Source organism: Berghia stephanieae, chromosome 3, assembly GCF_034508935.2.
Source record: "Berghia stephanieae isolate SIO BIC M18660-M18661 chromosome 3, UCSD_Bste_1.3, whole genome shotgun sequence".
NCBI lineage: Eukaryota > Metazoa > Mollusca > Gastropoda > Nudibranchia > Aeolidiidae > Berghia > Berghia stephanieae.
In genome coordinates, this window is record NC_088362.1 from 95,961,618 (window position 1) to 95,988,787 (window position 27,170).

The 27,170-nt window shown below is 36.4% G+C and overlaps 1 protein-coding gene across 1 annotated transcript; it reads right to left on the reverse strand.

Annotated features, from left to right (window-relative positions):
• Positions 1 to 12,321: 12,321 nt before the first annotated feature.
• Positions 12,322 to 25,175, reverse strand: LOC144969708 (uncharacterized). The gene is made up of 9 exons (XM_078908865.1): positions 24,896 to 25,175; positions 22,390 to 22,648; positions 20,426 to 20,485; positions 19,401 to 19,614; positions 18,665 to 18,772; positions 17,641 to 17,851; positions 16,775 to 16,914; positions 14,227 to 14,364; positions 12,322 to 12,544 (listed from the first exon to the last, which is right to left on the reverse strand). Exons 1-9 carry the CDS (start codon positions 25,041 to 25,043, stop codon positions 12,458 to 12,460), a joined length of 1,365 nt encoding a protein of 454 aa, XP_078764991.1. The 5' UTR covers positions 25,044 to 25,175; the 3' UTR covers positions 12,322 to 12,457.
• Between the last annotated feature and the right edge of the window lie 1,995 nt (positions 25,176 to 27,170).

Genomic DNA, 27,170 nt, shown 5'->3' on the forward strand with positions numbered 1-27,170 from the left:
TCTTATAATATCTGTTTTCTGTCTTTGTCTTGGAATGGGATTATTTAGTTTTGTACTGGCCCTTGCCGGGGTCCTTGGCCTAGAGGGAAACAGTCAAATGTATAGTGTTAGTTTTGGGAGGTGATCTTTTTATTCTTTGTAAATCATCTCTCTGCTATGTACTGATATATATTATATTATATTATATATATATATATATATATATATATATATTATATATATATATATATATTTATGAGTGTCGGTGGGTACTTGTAGGTACGAAAGTGCTCGATAATGGTGGTTAGAGCTAATATATAATGTAAATTTTCACTCACATTTTTTTTTGGCCGAGACGACTCGTTTCTGTGTTTTTTACACTTCTTCAGTCGGCGTTGCAATGATGATTCGACATTGTCGAATCATCATTGCAACGCCGACTGAAGAAGTGTAAAAAACACAGAAACGAGTCGTCTCGGCCAAAAAAAATGTGAGTGAAAATTTACATTATATATATATATATATATATATATATATATATATATATATATATATATATATATATATATATATATATATATATATATATATATATATATACATGTTTTTTGTTTGTTTTGTTTTTTAATGTGAACATATATTGTAAACATTTGAGTACATTCCTCTTATTGGGGTCATGTACTATGTCTTGATGGTGATCTCGAACTAAATATACCGATGGTATACTCTTGGAAGTTACATCTGTTCCCTATTTGAACCAATTCCCCGTTGTCTTATATTTTCTTGGGTGGTATAATTGTAATTCTTTTTTTTTTTTTAGCTATTCCGTTGTCTTCCATGTTACTGGCCCTGATATGACCTAAAAGAGTTGCAAGCGCCGTAAAACCCTTAAAAACCTAAAACATAACTTCTTTGAAGCACCATAATTGACTTCTTATGAATGTGTGGGTTTTAGCAATAGTTTACAAGATGGGGGACATTTTGATATATCGATATAAGGGATAACGTTTTTCTGGTCAAAACATTAAAAAGGCGATTTTTCAAAATATGAATGTATATCAGTACGTGATAATGTGTCTTCCAAATCTACGCGATATCTATTACGAGTTTGATGGTCCGACGTCTACATATATGCAGGTCTGACATCCGAACTCACTTATAGGCCCAGTTTAACATTGTAATGGACAATATTTTGCGTCATTTAAAAAATATTTCCTTTACAAAGAAATTGGGTTATCAGACCTGCAAATAAGTGCATATCGGACGGTCTAACGCATGATTTCACCATCATTATTACAATAAATAGATAAAATATTGAACATCCATTGGAACCTACACCATTCTGAATTAGTAACTGACATAACTTGAGCCTATACTGTCCTTGTTTTTAAATACACAGTACCTATAACATGCAATGTTAACCAAATAGCACGTATTGTGTTTTGTATGGCCAGGGTTTACAGAAACGCCATCGTCTGGTATTTCTAATGAAAGCAAAAAAAAAAAAAAAAAAATAAAAAATAAAAAATCAGAAATACAAGTAGATATTGATTAATGCAGACTCGAACCTCCAAACCTCCATAACAATCCGGCGTGATGTTGTGATATTTGTAAATAAAATGCAACTTGAACCTTATCCTGTCACTGCCAAAGCAATTTTAATTTAATAATTCAGAGTGAGAAAACAAAATAAAAAAAAAATAATTGAAAAAGAAAAAACACACACAAACAGAGCAACTGGCATAGACCCTAATATTTTTTTAAAAGACTTACACTTTTGTGTGTTGCCAAACCGAAAGTAGTTTTACGGCGAGTATTTAAAAAAAAGAAGATATTACGGTATTTATTCACCAGTTTGTTTAATTGAACTCTTCCTATTACCTCCCTTTTATATATATATTATATGACGATCCCATAGCATTGCCATTGTTTTGTCTCCATTCCAGACACGCCTATAGCTGGTACCAAATTTATTGATTGCTTTACATGATTGAGTTTAATTGACTGTAGAATAAACATAGAACTTGAATATTGATGAGTTTTGTTTATTTCCCCCCTTTTACAGTTGTGAGCGAGGTAGCGGAGTGGTTTGACTCTTTAAAATTGAGCTTTTATATAGCGCAATATCCACTAAATGTGCTCAAAGCGCTTTACAAGGGGTCCCTGGTCACCAGCAACATTTAACATGTAGGACGGGACATGACGCCTGTTAGGCGATATTACAATTTTTCGGACAGAGACAACGCTGTTGACGGCCAGGTACTCATTTTACACCTGAGTACGGTGAGAGAATGTGAGTAAAGTGCCTTTTCCAAGGACTCAACTATGCGCCGAGCGCGAGGCTCGAACCCAGGACCTTCAGATCCGAAAGCGAGTGTCATACCACTAGACCACATAGCCGCACACACGCTGTAATCCGTTGGGGTTGAGCCCCGCTTCCACTTCAGGTACTTTCGCATTTTTCTTGGAGATATTCACCCCCTATTTGCTTACTGTGGCAACAGAGATTAAAAAAAAGAAGATTCCCTTTATTTATTCCCAAGGACTGTTGGATCTTTTCCAAGAAAAGACTGGAATAACCAGTCAGGCGTTAGCCGCATCACAAAGTTTCAAAATGAGCCAGGACAGCGTGAATAGCTCAAGACTACATAGCGCGGCGGGGAATCAAACTCACTATCAACTAGGTACGAAGCAAAGACCATGCGAAGCAAGTATCAACTAGGTTGACCTATGACCTATCAACTGGGTACGAAGCAAAGACCATGCCAGTATCAACTAGGAACGAAGTAATGACCTATCATCTATGTAAGTACGAAACAAAGACCATCAGTATTGACTAGGTACGAAGCAAAGACCATACTGTACCAGTATCAACTATGACCTATCAACTGGGTACAAAGCAAAAACCATGCTAGTATCAACTAGGTACGAAGCAAAGACCTATCATCTATGTAAGTACGAAGCACAGACCATCATATCAACTAGGTACGAAGCAAAGACCATACGATGCCACTATCAACTAGGTTGACCTATGACCTATCAAATGGGTACAAAGCAGAAACCATGCCAGTATCAACTAAGTTCGACGCAAGGACCTATCATCTAGTTAAGTACGAAGCAAAGACCATCAGTATTGACTAGGTACGAAGCAAAGACCATCAGTATTGACTAGGTACGAAGCAAAGACCATCAGTATTGACTAGGTACGAGGCAAAGACCATCAGTATTGACTAGGTACGAAGCAAAGACCATCAGTATTGACGAGGTACGAAGCAAAGACCATCAGTATTGACTAGGTACGAAGCAAAGACCATCAGTATTGACTAGGTAAGAAGCAAAAGACCATCAGTATTGACTAGGTACGAAGCAAAGACCATCAGTATTGACTAGGTACGAAGCAAAGACCATCAGTATTGACGAGGTACGAAGCAAAGACCATCAGTATTGACGAGGTACGAAGCAAAGACCATCAGTATTGACGAGGTACGAAGCAAAGACCATCAGTATTGACTAGGTACGAAGCAAAGACCATCAGTATTGACGAGGTACGAAGCAAAGACCATCAGTATTGACTAGGTACGAAGCAAAGACCATCAGTATTGACTATGTACGAAGCAAAGACCATCAGTATTGACTAGGTACGAAGCAAAGACCATCAGTATTGACTAGGTACGAAGCAAAGACCATCAGTATTGACTCGGTACGAAGCAAAGACCATCAGTATTGACTAGGTACGAAGCAAAGACCATCAGTATTGACTCGGTACGAAGCAAAGACCATCAGTATTGACTAGGTACGAAGCAAAGACCATCAATATTAACTATGTACGAAGCAAAGGTCATACTGTGCCACACTGCTCTCCCAACATGGCAGCAGCTTCTAATGATGCTCACACTACTATGTTATGACGATCGACCCAATCAGCAAATTCCTTACCGCACTCGTGCACCGTCGCGAACCCGCCCGGAAGCTTCGTCACAACACACCGTTCAACTACACGCTCTGCGGTTTCGGGTTCTATCCCACATCGGGTACATGTTGGACAGGTGGAAAGTCCCCACTGATGAAGCGATTTTGCCGTTAGGCAGGTTCTCGACCGAAGCCGATTCGCCACCACCCAATGTCTCCTTTTACTGGTGGAGAAGACTGGCAACTTCTCACCGAGTTTCGAGGAGTGTATGTCCCCGCCCCCTCGAGGGATTGAATTCGTCCAAACCGACTTCCATATCTGTTCGTAGTCAGTGAAGCTGCGTGCAAGGGTTGCCGGCAGCGACATCTATAGAGATATATTATTACGAGTCCTAGGTTGCCGGGCACTATTTCGGCTCGAAACGGGGGCGCCGTCCATAATGCGTTTGAGAGGGGTATCTCCATTCCATCTCTCTTTGATCTTATTCAGCCAGTTTACCGTAATCGTCTCCCTCCGGACATTGGGGGGCTGGATTGCTGCCATTATCGGGCCTCATTCTCTAGGAGTTGTTGCTAGTGTTCCTGACACTATGCGCATCGACTTGCAAAGTTTAACATCTACCCCAACATGGCTGATTCTTGTTGACACAATACGCTTGTTTGGTGGGCTATCTACATTACTTTGCTTAGGTAATGACGGTATCTTTCGATGCCGCGAGGAAGGGCGTATGTCTTTTCTGTTTTGCAAAATTAGATTCAAGAGAGGTAGCCGAATGGATGAGCCATTGCATTGTCTCGCAAGGGACCTAGGCTCGAGTCCAAAACAGGCAACTTCGGGTTTTGGGTCGTTTTTTATTTTCGTGGGAAAGATAAAAATCGTTACAGATCGTGCAATTTGGTCACCTTGGTAACGTATACGTTTTGATAATATCGCCGATTATTGGTTTGTTTCTGATTTTTTTCCCCCTCTAAAGCCTTGCAAAAGGGAATTTAAAAAAAAGTCTCTTCTACTTATAAATCATTTTACTTTTGTGGTCATATTTAATTTATATTAATTTATTTTAGCCCTCATATGATAGATGTAAATCACTATTGCCAAAACAGACTCAAGAGTAAGAGGTTGCAAATTCACGAAGTCCATGACTCCAGTCAGTGCCGTGTCTCAACCACTGACCAAGGCAAGCGACATGTAACGCCATCAGTGAGTAATTGGGTGACCATTTTAAATCAAACAAATGCAATCGGAATTTTTTACTGACCCCCCCCCCCCCCCCCCCCCCCCCCCACACACACACACAACCTCCCCATCTTCATCCTGGGTGATTAGGTTGTTTGTTTTTAAGGATTTTAAAGGCGCTTGCGACACCTTTTAGGTCATTTCGGCGCCAGTAAAAAGGAAGAAAATGGGATCTAAAAAAATGTATAGATTTACAATTGAAAGAACACAAGAAAAAAGTAACAAAAAAGAGAATGGTTCAAATTGGCAGAGATGAAGATTACCAGAGCATACTATCAGTGTACTTAGTTTGAGATCACCTAAAAGTCTCATCCAGACACAAGCACAGGGTCCCACTAAGAGGAATATACTCAAATGTTTACAAACCAATATTATATAGATTTAGACTCCCATAAAAATGTCACAGTATGTACATAACAAAGAGATGATTTACAAAGAAAAAACATTCATCTCCCGAAATTATATCTATTCATTTGACTGCTTCCCTCCCAGTCAATGATTCTGACCAGGGCTAGGACAAAACTAAGTTATCTCATTCCAAGACAACGACAGAAAGCAACTCGAAAAACAGATATAGGGGACAGAAGACACACGATTATGTTGCTGGCTTTGTTAAGTCTGGTGGAAAGTACAACATGATAGACTAGCGTCCTATCTAAAGAGTAGCAGGCAATTGCTACTGTCCGTTTATCGCTGATGAAACTGAGCTAAATTCTAGCTCCGTAGGACTTACGGGTCAGAATGACGTCCTTTTCTAAATATAAAACATAGATGAGTGAAAAGGGGAAAATCTAATCTCCTCCAAAACAAGCAGTACAAAGAAATACTGTCGAGTCGGGTCAAGGCAAAACCAAAGAATGTCGTCACATTTTATGAGTGTCAAAAACCACTTGGAAGGGAACCAAAGGTATGGACATGTTGAAGAGACAACGGGAGTGACTTCCACAAAAGGGATGTAGAGGGTCCCTTACCAAAGAAGGATTGTGAATTAAATGAAATAGAAAAGAACAAACAAACAAACAAACAAACAAAAATAGAACTAAACCAAAAACCCAGCCAAACAGACCTCATACACATACAAACGCGTGCGCACAAAAAAACCCCATAAATAAATAAATAAAAAAATGTGTTCATAAAGCTTTTAATATATTAAAGCAAATATATCTAGTATACAAACCCAACCAAACAAACCTCATTCACATACAAATGCGTGCGCACAAAAAATAAATAAATAAATAAAATAAATAAATAAAAAATGTGTACATAAAGCTTTTAATATATTAAAGCAAATATATTATCATAATTAATGTTACATTGTATTGTAGATACACCATTTAGAGATTATCAAGTAAGTTGAAGATTTGTTTTTTGTTGGGGGTTTTTTTTTCAAGTTTGCCAGACATAAAGCCACTTGACGCATCGCTTCAATCTCCTTTTATATCTGGATGAACGGATCTCCAAAATATAAATTAGAATTTAAAAAAAAGACTTAGCGATATTCAGGAATGTTTTCCAGCCTAGATCGTCTTAACTGATCCTCATTTGATTTTCTCTCTTTATCTGGTCGTATCTTTTTGGGGCCACTTTTGAATTTTTGACATTTCGTTTTCATGTTTGTTTGTTTGTTTGAATGTATGACAAGGTAATTTATCTTCCAAGATAAAGCAGAGAAATTAACTCAAGTTTCATATCATTAATGTATACATAAATATCCAGTGTTTAATCAATTATTTACATAATACTACTTTGCTAGTGAGGCTATGTGGTCTTGTGGTATGGCACTCGCTTTCTGATCGGAAGGTCCTGGGCTCGAGCTTCGCTCGGCGCATAGTTGAATCCTTGGGAAAGGCTCTTTACTCATATTCTTTCACCGTATTCAGGTGTAAAATGAATACCTAGTCGTTAACAGCGTTGTCTCTGCAGAAAAAAAAATGTAATATTGCCTGAAAGGCGCCATGTCTGCTTCTACATGTTGAGTGTTGGTAGCTGTTGGTCAGGGACCCTTTGTAAAACTCTTTGAGCACGTTTAGTGGATATTGCTCTATACATAAGCTCAATCTTTTGTTGTTGTTGTTGTTGTTGTTGTTGTGTGTTACATATCAGTGAGAGGTCAAAGTATCCATGCCTTTACTTGGAGAACCAAGACCACACGAAAACTCATAGACAATCAGACGTGGATAATTCCAAAGGTAAAAAAAAATAATTGGTCTTTGCAATTATGATCTATGACCAACGTGCACTTTTCTGCAGGTCTGATGACTGAATGCAATTATGAGCTTGATTAACTATTGTTGTAATGGACATTTTGCATTAGTTTGAGAGTGTTTCCATGACAACAATGAGACCATAAATAACGAAAGGAAATGGATAAGGTGATTCAATATAATCAACGAAGACAGATAATGTGTATGTTTTGGGTTCCTCTTTCATCAACAAAACATGACGAATGAAACATAAGAGACAAATGAGAGTTGTGAGAATGGCGTTGTTAAGGTGTAATGAGACCAAAATAAATTGGGTTATCAGACCTGCAAATAAGTAGGTGTTGATTGTGACCTACAGCGTCAAATCGGTGTTATGTCTGAATCAACTAGACGAATCAATGGAGTTAAATAGTAAAACTGATAAAAATTATGAAAATTTAAGATTTTGAAAAGATAAGAAATAAAATAAAATTTCTTAATGGACCCGTTTGTTGTAAATCAATCTTTGTAAGTTAAATGAAGATTCACGTTCAGTTCATCAAGTTCAATTCGAATTAAAACAATTTTGCGACAAATGTTCACAATTTTCCTTATCAGACTTAAACAGGGGTCAAGACACGTTGTTGTGAAACGAATGCTTCAGGATAGGAAGACGATGAGAAAATGAAGCATTTGTTAGTAACATTATAACACATGAGAATAATTGTTTGTTTTTAAGGGTTTTACACCACTTGCAACACATTTAGGTCAAATCAGCGCCAGTTAAATGGAAGAATATGGGATAGTTAATACGTTCTCGATGTGCAATTAAAAGGACTTGAGGAAAAAGTAAGACAAGGGGGAATGAATCAATCAGGGAACAGATGTAGATTCCAAGAGCACACTATCAACTATCAGTGTACTTAGTTTGAGATCACCTAAAAGTCTCATCCACACACCAGTACAAGATTCCACTCTGAGGAATACACTCAAATGTATACAACTCAAATGTTAAAAATAAAAAAATAACAGTATATAACACAGAGATCATTTATTTACAATGAAAAATATATCATCTCCCAAAACAATTACTATACATTCGACTGTTTCCCTCCCAAGGACTCCGGTCAGAGTCAGGACAAAACTAAGTAATCTCATTCCAAGACAAAGACAGAAAGCAATTGGAAAACATGTATAGGTGTATAGAAGATACAGCAAGTACCTCCCTGCCCACCATGGGAGGTCGGGAATCCCACCCAGCACGTGAGAATAACACAATGAGATTTGATTTCATCAAATAATCGAGTATAAACAATGTTAGCAGAGTGGCCGCCCCTATCAGCTGTATCAGTTATTGATGTATTGACTCTCATGGGTGATATATTATGTAAATGCTAGTAGTAGTAGGTTATACTGGTTACCAGAACAATTTTGTAAATGAACAAAAGCCAAATAAATTATTTATCTCTGGGGTTATGCTAATGATAAAAAAAGTTCAATTAAAAGAAAAAAAAAAGCAGACGATGGGTGATGATAATATCTATGCTTAAAGATGATATCAATAATGAGGGAAGGAAGAAGGAAATGATGATGACGATGGAGATGACATTATAATATTGATATAACTCGTCTTTGTAGCAATATATTATATATATATATATATACACACACACACACACACACACATTTTATCATGTCATAATAGTTTACACTCTAATACAGTTTCAAATATAATCAAGATTATATAAAAAGGTTTTCAGTTCATTGAAAACCATTTGCAAGAATCACGTCCTCTATAATGCTGGTATTGGAAAAAAACATGGCACAATAAACAAGAAACAGAAAGGCTGAGACCAAGTGGTTTGTTTGTTTGTATCGGCTATACGACACTTGCAACACGTTTGGGCATTTGGGCACGTTGGCGCCAGTAAAAATAAAGAGGATGTAAAAGTAAACAAACAATTCTAGGTTTACCACTGAAAAGAACATGAGAAAACATTCCTGCTGTTCCAGTTTGTTAAAGATGAAATTTATATCATTATTAAAACATTATTTGGCACAAATGTACAATATATATATATATATATATATATATATATATATATATATATATATATATATATATATATATATATATATATATATATATATATATATATATATATTACAAAATAAATCAAATCAAATTTCTATCAGGAATTATTTTAAACCTTGGAGTGATTATTGTTTGTGTTTTGGGTGTCTAATTGTGCTTATGACATTTTTTCAGGTCATGCAAATACCAGCAAAAACAAAGAAAAGAAAAGAAAACATTGCATGATACAGAAATGAAAACCACAATTTGATTTCATTTTCACTATTGGGCAGTATTTGAAAGACAATGAAAATAAAAATAAAAGGGGAAATAAAACAATATATTGAATAAATGGAGGCTATAATAAGAAATAAGAAAATGTTTTGTAAGCAATGAGGTTACGTTTTGAGAGAAACAGCATTGTTCAAAATGGCACAGGTTGGTCAATTTGAAAATTTATATATAAATAAATTTGCAATAAATTCAACAGTGGATTCATAAAAAACAGGGAAAATAAACAACAAAACAATGAAGTATTTTTATCACAAAAAGTAGACTAAAATAGACAATGTTCCTATACTATAAGATTTCTATATTTCTCTAATAAGTGAATTTGACAAACCTAAACAAACACACATTGACTGATGGGGATTTATTGAAAACCAAACAACCACACCCCACTTCTAATTTCACTAAAATTAAGGGAACCCACTTCATAAACACATTTACCTGACTTACAGGTTTCCAGTCTGTAAGCTATTCAACTCTCCATAAAATGTGACATTTCATTACTTGGACTCGTGAATAAAAACCGAAATGTCAAACAAATTCAAAATAACTTTCCATAATTCCATAAAGAGACTTAGAAAACACCTGTTGATGAACAAACGCTCTTAAAGCATTTCTATAAAGCTATCAGATACATGGGTCAAAGTTGGCAACGGTCACTTCGCCTGAAAGTGTTGAATGCCATAGACAAAAAACCTGAAACAATCCAGTGACCCACCAAGCTGGTAATCAAGCAAAATTATGTGGCACTTACAAAATCACTAAATATAATAATAGTTGATGTAATAGTGTGTTATTGTCACAGATTCTATAAAATGAAAACTGAATCCAAACAATATATGATATTCAAACTAGTGCCGCGCTGAAGACCGGTCTGGACCGCGGTCCGACGGTCTTTTAGCTGTGAACCGAAGACCGGTCCCAGAGGGGAAGACCGGCGCCGGTCCTCACTTCTTATCACCTTTCAACTAGTGCGGGGCGGTCCTTGCAAGGACCACGGTCCTACGGTCTCGCGCCATAGCCTACTACTTCCCCAGCGATTCGTTGCTTCGGTTGCCTATCTTCCACCAATCACCACCCATCCCACTTAATTAATCGCACCCACCCCACTTTGCCATACACTAAACGACACAGACGGGCATACAGGCAGACGACCACCAACCTCCACTCCGCAAACCGCCCTTTCGTGTGTGAGATGGGGGGAACAGGAGGCGCACGCCTTGGACGATTCCATTATACGGGGTAAATTTCAAAATTTACTACACCATAATGATCGCAATGACAATGATCTATGGTGAAGGCATGACCCCTCTTCTCTAATGGGTTATTGTTTGAAATGTATGTGACTACAAAAGATGTGTGTGTTTGTGTGTGTGTGTGTGTGTGTGTGTGTGTGTGTGTGTGTGTGTCGAACCTAGCAAGTAGCAAATCCGATTTTTTGTTTTCTTTTGTCCATCTCTTGTCACCACTCCTTTCTATCGCAGTGTTGTCATTTAAAATAATACAATAATATTAAAATTTCGTTTGGTGTTTTTACTAATCAAATAATATGAGTTTCATTAGTTTCTTCCTTCCAAAAAACCCAGTTATAACGTCTGAATTTTTAAAAAGTCCAATAGAATATTTGGGGACCCCGATAGCTCAGTTGATAGAGCACTCTCTTTATACGCAAAGGGCCAGAGATCGATCCCGGGTGCAGTCGATTTTTTTCTGAATCCCTGTCTACTCAGCAATGAATGGGTAGCTGAGTTTGTTAGATCTGGTGAAAAGTCACCATCGACCCCTCTTATCACCTCATCCACCCCTCTTATTATAACTTCACGTCTCTCTCTTACTCTTCAATGCTCGCTGCCCTCTAATGTGTGGGGGTGGGGGGGGGGGGGGGGGGGGGGGGGGGGGGGGGGGGGGGGGGGGGGGGGGGGGGGGTAGGAGTTGCGTGTGTGTATCAACGCCACGAACAACTCGATCAACGCCTTGGGCGATGCCATTATCTCCGTTAATGGGGATAAATTTCAAATTTTATTAAATTATCGAAGTAACAATGAAGTACGGTGAGCAAATAAAGAAGGCATCACCCCTCTTCTCTAATTAGGTTACAATTTGAAATGAGTGTGACTACTCCGTGTGTTTTACTCCTGTAGGCCACGGTTTTCATCGTGTAGCGGTCTTTAACGGTTCAAGAATGAACGATCCCACGCTCTCAAAGGTCAAACCGGTTCGAATTTCCAACAGTCTCTCAGGAATGTTCAATGTCGAAAAGGACCGGTCCTAGGACCGGTCCTTGCGGTCTTCATTTCCCAAGGACCGTAGGACCGTGGTCCTTAAGCTTGCCAAGGACCGCCCCGCACTTATTCAAACTCACCAATACTGTAAAATTTACTAGAAATAATACTTATACAATTATCAAAGATAGTTTAAAAATATAAATAACCTTATATCACAAAAGCTTACACTTACACAAAAAGAAGAGATGCTTCACATGGAATTTCAGTAGCAGTAATAGTAGTAGTAATGGTGGCATTTGTAAGGAAACTATCAACTCCCTGAACCAGCAAGACCTGCCTAGAAATTCTCAATCGCCGGCATTTCCGGCGTACACCGACAAACTGTGACCCATGATCAGATACCATTAAATAAAATAATATATATTTTGAAAGCAGTTGCCAAATCTTATTCAATTTTAATCTTTCTAAGTAAGAAAAAAATACTCCTAAGACTATTTCACCAATCACAGAACCGTGCCAAATGGATTGATATGTCCAAGGTCGTTGTACATTCCTGTCACTTTTATTTCTGAGCAGCTCCTGAGTTGGTTCTTGATGATCGTGGAGAATGCTTTGGTGACGGCTTTGGAGACAACTTTGGATCTTGTGACTGATTGTCGTGAAATTCAAAAGAAAAAAAAAAAGATCAGAATTTATTTTTTTATATATTGCTCATTTCAAACAGAAACCAAAAATTATAATAGTCTTTTTATAAAGTTATTATCGTATCGTATCGTATCTTTTAAGAGCTGATCGGTTCTAAAAACGTTAAAATGCTTTGTGTAACTTTAATGCATAGATACAATTTATCAATTATACAAATAGTATTCATGTCAATTGATAATATCAAATTCTAACATTATTAAATGTAGTTACTCTGTACCTTTCTTTAACAATATCATAGAAAAAAGTGATAATGGAAAGGCTTTGGATGGGGACAATATGGACAATGGACGTTTCGAGTGCAAACCCTTTGTCAGTACAACAATAAACAAATAAACGTTGAAAACAAATAAAACTTGAGTTGAATGATTATAAAGTAAAATCAGGCTTTCTCAATAATCAAAATGTGTATATAAAATTCAATAACAAATATTTCAGCCACAGTTGTTGTGTGTTTAATTAAAACAATTATCGAAGGTCAACTGAAGTTGTGAAGCTAAAAGTTAAAAGTGCCGAAGTGAGTCGGTCAAAATGTAACAAAAATATCAAAAGTAATTATCGCTAATAAAGCGAAACAATATGAAAACATGACGTGTGGCATTCGTCAGGCAACAGACAAAACACGCAGCAAATGATGTGAGATAGAAAAAACATAATGGGGATTAATGTAATGAAAACAAATTATGAAAAAAGAGGAAAAGGATGAAGGGGGAAAGACTGAAAATGAGAAAGGTGTAGGTGTATGCAAAAGAGAGATGGAGAGAGAGATGGAGAGAGAGAGAGAGAGAGAGAGAGAGAGAGAGAGAGAGAGAGAGAGAGAGAGAGAGAGAGAAGAGAAAAGAGAGAGAAGAGAGAGAGAGGAAGAGAAAGAGAGAGAGAGAGAGACAAAGAGAGTAAGAGAGAGAGAGAGAGTGACAGAGAAAGAGAGAGAGAGAGAGAGAGAGAGAGAGAGACAAAGAGAGTAAGAGAGAGAGAGAGTGACAGAGAAAGAGAGAGAGAGAGAGAGAGAGAGAGAGAGAGAGAGAGAGAGAGAGGGGGAGGGGGAGGGGGAGGGAGAGAGTGTGTGTGTATAATTACATTGAGGCTACCTAGAAGACGGTCTTTCCCATTTTATAAGACATTCTTTTTTCTCTCTCTTATCCTTATCCTCAAACTTGAAGATAAAGATGGCTAAATTGGTTCCGCACTAGGCTCATAAACGAGTGAATTTGAGGTATTTTCCAGTCCCCCCCCCCCCCCCCCCCCCCCCCCCCCCCCCCCCCCCCCCGCCACTTACATTTTTTTTTCTCTCTTCATTTTCTGAGTGTTTTGTCTGTCACCCAAAGGCCAAAGGTTGAAGCGCCATGTTTTTGTATTGTTTCGATTTATGAGCCATAATTACTCATGATATTTTTAAAACATTTTAAATGAAATTACAGATCACAAAAAGAATTGCATCGACTCAAACCATTTTCAACCACCAGATTTTTTTCACTTTTCATGTTTTGTAAAATACCTTAAAATAATAAGATGGAGCATTCAAGAAAAAGTCTAATTTCCATAAAACATGAGAAGAAAGGATAGCGATTATGGTATGCATGAAAAAAACAAACAAAAACCAATAATTTTGCTTGCTACTCATTTCCTTACCGTGCTTTTTCTACGCATTTTGATGACTGACAATTGAAGCTGTTTGGACACATCGTGGGGCACATCCGACTCGTCATCTATCTCTTCCTGAAGAAGTTCTTCTATGACGTCTTCAAGGGTGATGATCCCAATAATATCCTGTAAGGGGAAAAAACAAAACAAATCACAACATATTACTGTTTTGCACTCTTTAATTAAAAAAGAAAAATTCAGGGGGGGGGGGGGGCGTTTTTTACAAACAAAACGAAAAAAAACCCCAACCCAAACCCTATGCAACCAAACATACAAAAGAACATACATATTTTTGTTCATTGATTTAACCGATTACTCATTGTCTGATTGTGTTCGGTTGAATTAAAGCTCTAAATATCTCTCACCCCCTTGCTCCTTTCATCTCTTACATCTACTCTCTTACATCTACTTCTCATATGTACCGACTTCTTCTTCTTCTTCTTCTTCTAGGTTCCATGCCTGGTCCAGGCTTCGGATACTGCATGAATTATCTCTCTCCATTCCTTCCTGTCTCTTGCTTTTTCAAACAGCTCTTGGATAGGTTGGTGAAGCCCTTCAGTTGGTCTATGAGTGTTTTTCTTTGTCTCCCCCGGGCGCGTTTACCAGGTATTTTTCCACAACTTGCCAGGTATTCATTCTTATCTTTCCTTACTATGTGTCCGAAAAAGGATAGTTGTCGATCCGCTATTAAGGGCATTAGTTTCCTTTGTTGGTATGTTTGTTTTAGCACTTCTTCGTTCCGACTACCCCACCCTATAACCCAAAACAATTGACATAACTACTCCTCTGAGACCGCTCATAGATATTAAAAAAGCATTTAAGTTAATCATGCTTTCATGAATAGCACTTCTCAATTTTTAAAAAGAATTATTTACATATAACAGTATTTATTTAACACCCAGGTCAAGACAAGCAGCCTGTTAAGTGCGTTCAAAAAAAATCTGACCAAAGTTACTCTTGCTGAGGGAATACACTTTACGTATGGGGCAAAAAAAAAATGATCTAGTTACTCATGACATGCATGCATTGATTTTAAAATGAAAAATGACAATTATACACAATAATGATCTCGGAAATTCTAATTAGGATTTAACAAGATCAGATGGAATCAATAGATGTTAATTGCATTATTGTGTCAGCTTTGAATTGAAATGAGGTTCTACTTATGTTACTGCTAGAACACTACCAAATAGGTCATCCACTCCACTAGATTTCAACTTTGAATTGAAATGAGGTTCTACTTATGTTACTGCTAGAACACTACCAAATAGGTCATCCACTCCACTAGATTTCAACTTTGAATTGAAATGAGGTTCTACTTATGTTACTGCTAGAACACTACCAAATAGGTCATCCACTCCACTAGATTTCAACTTTGAATTGAAATTAGTTTACATATTTACTGCTATTACATCAATTATCATCCACCCTAGATTCAATTGAATTGAATGAGTCTACTTATGTTAATGCTAGAACACGACAAATAGGTCATCCACCCACTAGATTTCACTTTGCATTGAATGAGGTTCTACTATGTTACTGCATGGAAACAAACCAAAATAGGTATCACTCATGATTCACTTTGATTGAATAGGTCTATTATTTAATGCTAGAAACTGACAATTATAGCATCCACTCACATGATTCAATTTAATTGAAAGAGTTCTACTATCGTTATCAGGTAGAATCACTATCAAATAGCATCACTTCACAGATGTCAACTTTGAATTGAAATGAGGGTCTACTTATGTTACTGCTAGAACACTACCAAATAGGTCATCCACTCCACTAGATTTCAACTTTGAATTGAAATGAGGGTCTACTTATGTTACTGCTAGAACACGACCAAATAGGTCATCCACTCCACTAGATTACAACTCGATAGGCGTGACCTACTTAGCAATGCTACTGAGACGAGGTCTAAAGTTTCTGTCAATCACTGTTGGATCTATGTCTGAATCATCCCATTATATGATTTTGAATCACATCAAACTTGTTTTTGGAAGCTTAATGATGGAACTTGCAACACTTTAAGGTCATATCAAGTCTGGTAAACCATAAAGAAATCGAGATAAAACAGCAGAGATATGCTCAAAATTAAAAGTATATATATATATATATATATATATATATATATATATATATATATATATATATATATATAGAGAGAGAGAGAGAGGAGGAGAGAGAGGAGAGGAGAGAGAGAGAGAGAGAGAGAGAGAGAGAGAGAGAGAGAGAGAGAGGGGGGGGGGGCAGGTTGCCATAAATTCACCTTTTTATCCACAGAAACAACCTAAGTTGTTAAAATCCTTATTAACTATCCAGTCATATCCAGGCCATACTCAACGTCGCTCAATCATTTATTTGTTACAAGACAAGACACCAATGCCTTAAAAAGATATTTAAACATATGATGAACAATCCCACTACAAGACCAGCTGATATGTAATGGATATTATCTGAGACCAAAGCCCTTTGTTTTGTGTAAGTACATTTTATGACGTCTGCAAGAGTACCCAACATTACTGTAACTCACCCCACCATCTCTAGGGTCTTGAGGTGTGTCCTCTTGTACCTCAATATTAATAAGAAGAGGTGTTGACTCTGTTTGATCCACATTTGAGTTATTCACACGGGAGTTACTTTCCTTTGCCTTCTTTACAAAAGCCAAATGACCTGAAAATCAAATCATCGAAAAAATTAGTATTCATTACAATCAAAGAGAGAAAAGAGATAAGTTAACAAATCATGGTAATTCCAAAGTTATCAGAAATTGTACCAAAAAAAAATGACCAAACTTTAAAAGGTCCATTTACCACACCAACAATTATTGGGGCTTTGACTAAAAGGTTATTATTTTGTTGTTGGCTTTTGAGGGTTTAAAAAAAAAAACAAAAAAAACTTTCGACGCATAAATGTACAATATGCTACTACTACTACTGCTACTACCACTACTACTACTACTTCTACTACTACTACTACTACTACTACTACTACTACTACTACTACTACTACTACTACTACTACTACTACTACTACTATTTAACTACTACTACTACTATACTACTTACTATCTACTACTATACTACTACTATACTACTACTACTACTATTATTATTATTATATCATTATATATCTATATTATTATTATTATTATTATTATTATTATATTATTATTATATTATTATTATTATTATTATTATTATTATTATTATTATTATTATTATTATTATTATTATTATTATTATTATTATTTAATTATTATTATTATTATTTATTTATTATTATACTTATTATTCAATAGTTAAGTTGACTAGAAATAGCGTTAAAAGATAAAAGAGTAAGAGGATGGAAGCCATGAGAAAAACACAATATAAACCAATTAGATAATCTATCACTCACTTCTCCCAGTCTGGAAAACATTGAGAAGATCAAAAAGAGGCATATCGGCGTTGATAAACATGGGCTCTCTGGCATATTGGCTGTCCGTAACAACTTCACTCATGGCAATGGCATCCTCTGGGTCAAATTTGATGAGTGATTTAGTCAAGACGAAAGCCAGGATATTTGTTCCTTCATAGACAGGCAACCGAGAATGGCCCCTCTCAAGTATCTGTCGAAAAGAAAGTTTCCACAAGGTGGTCTCAAGTAAACTTAGCTTTCATACAGATCATATTGAAAAAAAAATGGTGGTAAAATAAGTATTTTATCCTTATCCTCAAACTTGAAGATAAAGATGGCTAAATTGATTCCGCACTAGGCTCATAAACGAGTGAATTTGAGGTATTTTCCAGTCCCCGTCCCCCCTCCCCTATCTGTCACCCAGCCGTGCCTTGTTAGCTGGATCTTTTAGATTTGGTGGAAAGTACCTGCAATACTAGCATCCAAAAGCGGATCCACCACAGGCAGCAAACAAAACATTGATTTTTTTTTTGGGGGGGGGGGGGGGGGGGGGGGGAAACTCTGAATGTCAAGAGAAAAATCTGTGCCAATCCAAAAATGTCCACACTTATGCCCATGAATTGTCAAGTAGCATGAAGCTCGATTTGTAAATGTGTGGGTTACAATGAAATCAAACGTATTTATCCCATATATCTCTAGGCTCAGTATTGTGTCTTTTCTTTGGGTAAGACTTTTTACGGATTATATCCCTCTTCACTCACGCATGAATATGCACCTGACTAAAAGCCTGATGAACATTGTACGAAAGTTAGAACAACGGTATGTCTGAAATAATAATACAATATGATGGGCCACGCATAAGGTTGAAATTTGAAAGGTTTTTTAAACAATGTTGGTAACTGACAACACACTGACTAATTTTTGATTGGGAAATAAGCCTACAACATAATTGATTTGTCTTGTGTATATCCTTGCCCTCAAATCTCATCTTAATTGGTTTGTTTCAAGATTAAAATAAACATACCTTGGACATTGTTTCATTATCCAAACGAGAATTGATATTCAACATATACACTTGGTCTATAGGCAGCATGGCATCTTTGGCCGTTTTATTCTTCATATCAAGGGCACCCTAGGATGGATGAGAATGCAAGAAATGAAAATTAAGAAACTTGTAAAAATCTAACAACGAATGTTATGTGAAATTTCAAAAGAGAAAAGAATAAGCTTATATATGATTTATTCCCTTGATAATTTAAAGTAAAAATAAAGAAAAATTCCATTACTTATGCTGTAAAATAAGACATATGATCTTTACACCCAATGGATATGACACGTAGCTAAGCAATCTGGTAAAACAAACAACAGCAAATAAAACAAAAAGAAACAAAAAGAAAAAAAACAAACCACACACAAACATCGAATGAAAAGCACATAATATTATCTTGAAAGGCATAAAGTCTTGAACCTTTACCTATATTAAAATAAATAAATAAAATTCCCTTTATTCATTCCATAGGGGAAATGTGTCTCTAGGGTCTATTCCAAGGGAAGACTGGAATAACCCAGACGTCAGCCGCAGTGCAGCACCACAAATTGAGCTAAGGCGAGGTGACTTGCTCAAGGCCACACAGCGCAGCGGCGGGTAATCGAACTCGATACCTTCGGGTAGGAAGCAAAGATCGTACCGCTTAGCCACGCTGTCTTCATTTTTATTTAATCTTGTCAAGCTTCAAAAAATGAAATAAAACCCCAAATACCTTGATAATAACAACTTCATCCTTGCTAAGAGTCTCCGCCCCTCGCTCCCCTTCATGGCCATCAGCCCCATTGTCTTCTCCATGGATGTCAATCAGTGCCTTCAACTGACCACGACGAAAAAACGTTCCATGTTCTTCCCCAAGCATACAATCAAGGATCTTGGACAGTGGATAAGCAATGATGAAAAACGCACCCATGAGAAAGTAAACCAGTCTGTGTTAAACGAGATATGAAAAAAGAAAAATGTTAATTTAAGCAAATGATCTTTCGTGTGAACACATAAATTTACAAAGCTGTATTCCTGTATATGATGTGATCGGACAGTTTATATTACATTGTTTTATAAATTAAAAAAAGATTGATTCCTACTTAACCCAATAACTACCAATGTCTCAAACGCATAAGCCAACATTTTAAAATGAAATCAAGAATATCTATATGATTCAAATGTCCTATTCAAACTGCACTTCAAGTTCTTGCATAAAAGATTTAAGCTTGCTTAAATGATTGAGCCTGGTAAAAAGGTAGATTAGAGGAAAATTAAGTCTCAGGGCAAAATCAAATCATCACAATGTCATTGTTACTATTATTATTATTATTATTATTATTATTATTATTATTATTATTATTATTATTATTACTATTCTTCTTCTTCTTCTTCTTCTTTTTTTCTTCTTCTTCTTCTTCTTCTTCTTTTATTATTATTATTATTATTATTATTATCATTCATTATTTATTATCATTTTTATTATTATTATTATTATTATTATTATTATTATTATTATTATTATTATCATTATTACTATCATTGTTTGCCTTGCTTTATTATTGATTTTACTTACTTGATTTGTTGATGAAATATTGTATTCTTGTATGATTATATTGGCAATTGCCTAAAAATAAACTTTTGAAACCTCATTGAAAAAAAAAAAAGTGTGAGACTCTCATGTACAAGTGCGCACTACAAACTTAAGGTATTTCAGTGTCAAAGCAATTTTTTAAAGTTAAAGAAAAGGTCACTTACGGTGAGAGATACGATCCAATGGCCAGTCCGAAGCGGGTACAAACAGCTTGAGGTATGACTCTGTAAAAATATCAATTGGAAAATAATAATTGTCATGGATAAATTTCAGCTTGATCCTTTAAGAAATGAAAATAAGCATGAATCATGCAGCATTCCTGATTAAAACAACATTAATGTAAAGTCCTTAACCAGGGATACCAATGGCTTAACTTAACATGTATGATGAGACATGATGCATGTTAAGCGATATTACAATTTTTTTTCCGACAGATTAATGTTCTCATTTTACACCTGAGTACAGTGATAGAATATGAGTAAAGTATATGGTGAGACCATATAGCCTCACAAAAGACACAGAGTTTCATACCGTAGAGAGGACATTACCACATTATTTACTGTATTCAATCCACAATCCAATGGAAGAGCCGTGACCCCAAAACAATACACAGTTGTAAAATGTAATGCTGACAACCCTGAAAACCCACATTTATAATACATTTGTGACTCACCACCTCAAACCAGTATTATGTCCGGGTGGACAAGATTCCGTAAAGTAAATTTAAAGTTAGAAAATGATATCATAATTTTTTACACTAAAAGTGACGACAGTGGGACCTTGAAATTGGGAAACCCAACAAATCAGGACAAATTTCCAGGGAACAGAATTTTCTTTATATAATTTACCCCTCCAACTGGGACAAAGTCTCTGGCTAATCTGTCATCTGCATTTTTTGCGGCCGCAAATATCAGGGCGATCCGCAAATTTCCCAAAATTGGCAAATCGTGGCAAATTTTGGGAAATGGCAAATCGCGTGAAATTTGAGAAAAAAAAGAAGCGAAAACAAAATAACGAAAAAAGTGCAAACTTGAGAAATGTTGCAGCTTTGCCTGTGCCCACAGACTTCTGTGCCTGGGCCCAAACCAAGGGAAGCTACTCTCTAAGGATAATGCCAGAGCATGACACTCGTCTTGAAGATTTTGATGCAAGTTTCCTCAATTCTCTGCTTCAAAAAATAAAATGAACACTGCAAACAGAGCAGTAACACCCAATCAAAAGTTGTTACACAATTACACAAGACGGTCACATCAACAAATAGTATGTATGCACTCAAAACTTGTTAAAAAAGGGTGAATAATTTTTCTGCCTGTGCCAATGCTTACTACATTGCCCTTTGTCGTTAGAGGTGTGAAATAGGTCTTGTACATTTAGAGTCACTTTGAAGAGGGGTGGGGGAGGGGGAGACAATATTATTATGCGTGCATTATTGTCTCTTGCCTTGTCAGGTGTGAAAATGGTCACACAAATAAAGGTGTAATGGGGCAGAGCTAATGTCTTGTGTGAACAATCACTGATGCATTCTTTCGTTAAAGTTGTTGACAACTACGTATGCCCAGTTGACATCCAAACTCTTTCTCTAGTTTAGAATAAATTAAATCTTTGCAGTTAGACCAGCTCTTTGGAGTCTGCACTTCTAAACCAGTCCATTTCATAGATACACATCTAGAGAGATTTCAATGACATGACAGCAGTACTTTAGTACTTAAAGGCTTGTAGGACAACTGAAATCTCTAACTCTCCGGCAAATCTGAATACCAGGCTAAATGGAACAATTTAGGCTGCGACTGACATATATATATATATTTATATATATATATATATATATATATAAATATATATATATATATCTATAATTTATATATCTTATATATATTAATACTATGCCACTTAAACTCTATTCGATTAAAATTTTTACAGATACAGATACAGATACAGATTTCAAGTATTTTGGTCTTTTACAATTGGCAGTGTGTTCCTTTTTTTATTTTGCTCTATATTGTTCACTTAAATTTTATCATTAACACACACCATTTAATAAAATTGACTTAAACAAACACTCTTAGATTCAAAGTAGCAATACAATAATCAATCATGATGTTAATGTAACTATCCTGAAATGACTTACTCTCCAAAGATAAGGACAGCAGTGACGGATATAACAATAGCAATGATAGGGTTCGACACACGGTCCAAGAAAATAGGCATCCCTTCCACTGCTACAGCATTCGCCAACAGCAATGTCACAAGAAGAAGATGATGCCTTTTCACTACAGGAAGAATTCGTTTTGCATGTTTTCTCTCTGTGGGAGTTCCACCATCTTTCAGAGTGAGAAGTGTCGTCATGTCAAGAGAGAGAAGACCCATTGTCAGCCCTGACATGAGACCTATAAAGACAAAGAGTATTGATGCAATTACAGTTATCAAAATATAATCAAAGGTTTCTTTTTCTTTTCAACCCTTCAACAGTGAGGCTGACATTTCTTGAAATATTTATTTTTATTCATTTCAATTATTCATCGGGTGATAATTGCAGATCTCGTCATTTTAACAAAAACAGCTCTTGCTTGAATGTCAGCCTCTTGAAGACCTGAGATGCACATCCCTCCCACCAAATCCAAGCATCAGTAACACACTTTATAGTCACTGGAACAACTACAAGAGTCAAACCTACGTCATGGCACAAGACCAAAGGGCTAGAGCTCAGGTGGTCGCTTGTTCAGATAAGTAAGTAAGTAAGTAAGTGAGTAACAAAAACAGCTGTAACAGCAATGCTATTCATGGTTCATCGAAGGGTGTTGCATCACAATTAATGTTCTAGTTAAAACTCTTTCATCAGGCGTAGATTAGAGTACGAGTAAAATCACATACTATCATTTATAAAGGTTTAAAAATTTGGACACATTGGTTGATTTTTTATTCATTGGTCACTGACATCAGGAAGTTGTATGTATCAATGCCAAAGATGCCAACATAAATACGGGAAATGCAAGATTGTTTGCCAAGATTGTGGGCGAGGGATGTGCATTATTTGAAAATGTCAATATGCAGCTAGCAGTCAGCTCTCTTGTTACATAATTTTGGAAATAACCGACTATGCGCGGGGAAGGAATTACAAAATCAAAATAATTTTAGCATTTTTGGGTTTTTAATATTTCAAATGTGAAAAAAAAAATATGGGTCCAAACAAATCAGTAATGCTACAAATTACAAAACAACTGTAAAGATGTCACGGGTGAAGTGTAAAACAAAAACAATAAAAAAAAACAACAAAAAAACAAAGTGACTATTTCTCAAAATGCTCGGGAAAAAAAACTTGATTTCTATTTCTCCAAACTGTTTCCATTCTCAAGATTTTTTTTGATTATTTGCGAGAGTGTCCATATGAGTGATGAATGTGTATGCATTATTTTGGGTTTTCTTTTGCCAGTGCTCGGGCGCTCTGTCTTTTATTCCCAACTTTCTGTTAGACTTCTATCTTGAGTTTGTGCTATCCTGTCTTTCAACCTCTGTTCGTCTGAGACTTTGGCTTTGTTATTTAAGTTACTATCTGTTCTCTCTTTGATATTGCAGTGCAAAGTGCAAAAGTGAACGCGCCATTGGAGTATTTGCGATAGCACATCTTTTTAATAACATCCGTCTTTGTCAACAATACACCTAAAAACGTTGGTTTGATGATTCGTGAAAATTCCCTGTCCACTCTCTTTGAGCATTTACTTTTGCATCGACCTTATGTACGTAACCCATCAGCTACTGGAGCTAGCCGACCATTCGGAGAAATAGAGTTCAAGTTTACTTTCCTGATCATTCGGAGAAATAGAGTTCAAGTTTACTTTCCTGAGCGTTCGGAGAAATAGAGTTCAAGTTTACTTTCCTGATCATTCGGAGAAATAGAGTTCAAGATTACTTTCCTGAGCGTTCGGAGAAATAGAGTTCAAGTTTACTTTCCAGAGCGTTCGGAGAAATAGAGTCGGCCAAAAACAAAATTTTATAACTTGGGAACAGTGATTCAGTTCATTACTAAACACAAGTAAAATTCTCAGGCTAAGTCTTGGAAGTCGGAACTCGGTAGAGAAAAATGGATTTGTATTTGTAGCTGCAGTTGACTGCAGTGTGACTGAGTCTAGCCTAGGGCTGAATTGACAAGACGAAGAAGAGATCAAACTGAAAGCATACCTGCCTGCTTAAAAATTTCAAATTCAGTAAGAAATACAAAATTCATCAGTAATTAATGGTCAAATTTCAGTAATACTAAAGCAAACAAAAATAATAGAGATACACCCTTTTATATATGTATATAAACTTACCATGTTATATAGAGGACAGCCTGATAAAATAATATTGGGGTTCTTTTCCTTACAAAAAGCTATCACATCATCATTGTCTTTTCCTAGCATTGAGATTGTAGCATGCGGTAAATAATGAAAAAAAAATATTATTTTTTAATTTAACGTTGCAACCATTTGTATCAGTAATATTTCTTCTATTTCCGTAAGTCCGTAATTGTCCTTACACTTCCGTACCAATTACGGACGTTCCGTAATAATAGGCAGGTATGTGAAAGTATTTAAAAAGACCGATTGAAAAATTAACCAATATCTAAAGTAATAAACTCATTTGAGTAAACGATTTACCTGCAAACAGAACAAGACCAATGTACACTGAGATATAAACCCAAAACATTGTATCGTGAGATGTAAGCTTTTCCTCGGGCAAGTCGTAAAGTTTGCCATTGCAGTTTATTTCTTCTTCCGATACTTGGGTGCAATTCAGGATGGTCATGGCGATATCAATTAATTCAATAATAAATTTATAACACTTTCAGAGGCACAAGTCGGCGCTTGAATGCAACTCAGCAAGAAATAAAGGAACACAGTTTTTACACACAGCACGGTAGCTTAGGGTTAGACTAAGGCTGAGGTCTCCGGGTTGCCAGATTATTTTTCAACAAAATGCCAGGGGAAGACTCAAAAAATGCCAAAACACTCAAAAAAAATGCCAAAGTCTGTTGACTCCCACCCCCACTAAGAAAACTACTCACTTTTGATAGACAATTTACTATCATATCCTGGTGGCTTGCGTGTTTTCTTTTCTTTTCTTTTTTTTTTTTGAATTACACTTAATTTCCTGTTGGGGTAATTTTTTACCTACTGACTACTAAGTGGAGTGCTAAACCACTACACCACGGTTGGATTTTAAGAATGAAAAAGAAATACATTAACATGAAAGGTAAATACGTAAACAGTTAAATAATTATTGACAATTAAGAAAACTTACTGTTTCGTGTTTCTTATGAAACTTAATTAAGAAAAGGTGTCATTTGAAGTATAATATACAAGAAAAGAAAATGCCAAATGAAAATGCCAAATGCCAAATGATTTTTCTAATGCCAAACGGTTTTCAAAAATGCCAGATTTTTGGAATCTGGCATTTAAAATGCCAAACTGGCAACCCTGGCTGTGCGAAGTCAGGGTTGCCAGATTATTTTTCAACAAAATGCCAGGGGAACACTCAAAAAATGCCAAAACACTCAAAAAGATGCCAAAGTCTGTTGACTCCCACCCCCACTAAGAAAACTACTCACTTTTGATAGACAATTTACTATCATATCCTGGTGGCTTGCGTGTTTTCTTTTCTTTTTCTTTTTTTTTTTTTTTTTTTTTTTTTTTTTTTTTTTAATTATACTAAATTTCCTGTTGGGGTAATTATTTACCTACTGACTACTAAGTGGAGTGCTAAACCACTACACCACGGTTGGATTTTAAGAATGAAAAAGAAATGTGAAGATGTTTGTTTTTACGCGTTTAGAAATAATTAAGAAAAGGTGTCATTTGAAGTATAATATACAAGAAAAGAAAATGCCAAATGAAAATGCCAAATGCCAAATGATTTTTCTAATGCCAAACGGTTTTCAAAAATGCCAGATTTTTGGAATCTGGCATTTAAAATGCCAAACTGGCAACCCTGGTCACAGTTCAGTTGTTTGGTACACAACAACCGACCAAAAAATGTCGAAGTCTCTTTTTTCCGAACTTACAGTAATGAGCAGTTTGATATTTCCAACTCGCTACTTTTCATATTCGGTTCTGATCGACGAGCACGACCATCGATACTCTAGAGAGCAATGGTAGATACCGAGGTACTTAGATCACATCGGTTCTGATCTTGGCTAAAACAAGCGATAAAAATATCTGCTTCTCAATTCTCACTTTCAATCAATGAGACTACGTAACATCTAAGGTCCCGATAACCCATTGGTTGAGCACTCAATGTTCACGGAAAGGACCTAGATCATGGCCCTCTCTATAGTAGTGCCATGACCAAGATCGAACTTGGGTGCAGTTGAGATTCTTTGTTTTTTTCTGACACCCCCCCCCCCACACAAACACACATACACATACATACACACACACACACACACACACACACACACACCCACACAAACACACTTTACTCAGCAGTGATGGGGTAGCAGCGATTGTTAGATCTGGTTGAATGTGCATTGCGACAGACCCCAAGCGTCCTTTCAAAATGGGAGCAAACAATAGCTGTTGTTCATTGAATGCTATAGAAAATCAGGATTAAAACTCTTAGTGGACCTCTGATAGGATGATTTATTTATTTATGTATTTATTTATATTTGGAAGATGAAACAACGTACATTTAGCACTCAGTACGAGACACGCAGCCTGTTAGGCACGAGTACAATTACACACTGTATTGACAAGACATCATCGCTTTCCGCTGGGGTACCTACCCGAATCGAACGTCTGGCTACGATAGAAGAAGGAAAATAGAAATTTGCAAATTTCCTTTCTTATGGTGATAATACTTTTTATCCGAGGTGTCTAGTTGCTGACACAAGCCTTAGAAGAGAAAGGGGTGGGGGGGGGGGGGTGCCTGAAGCCT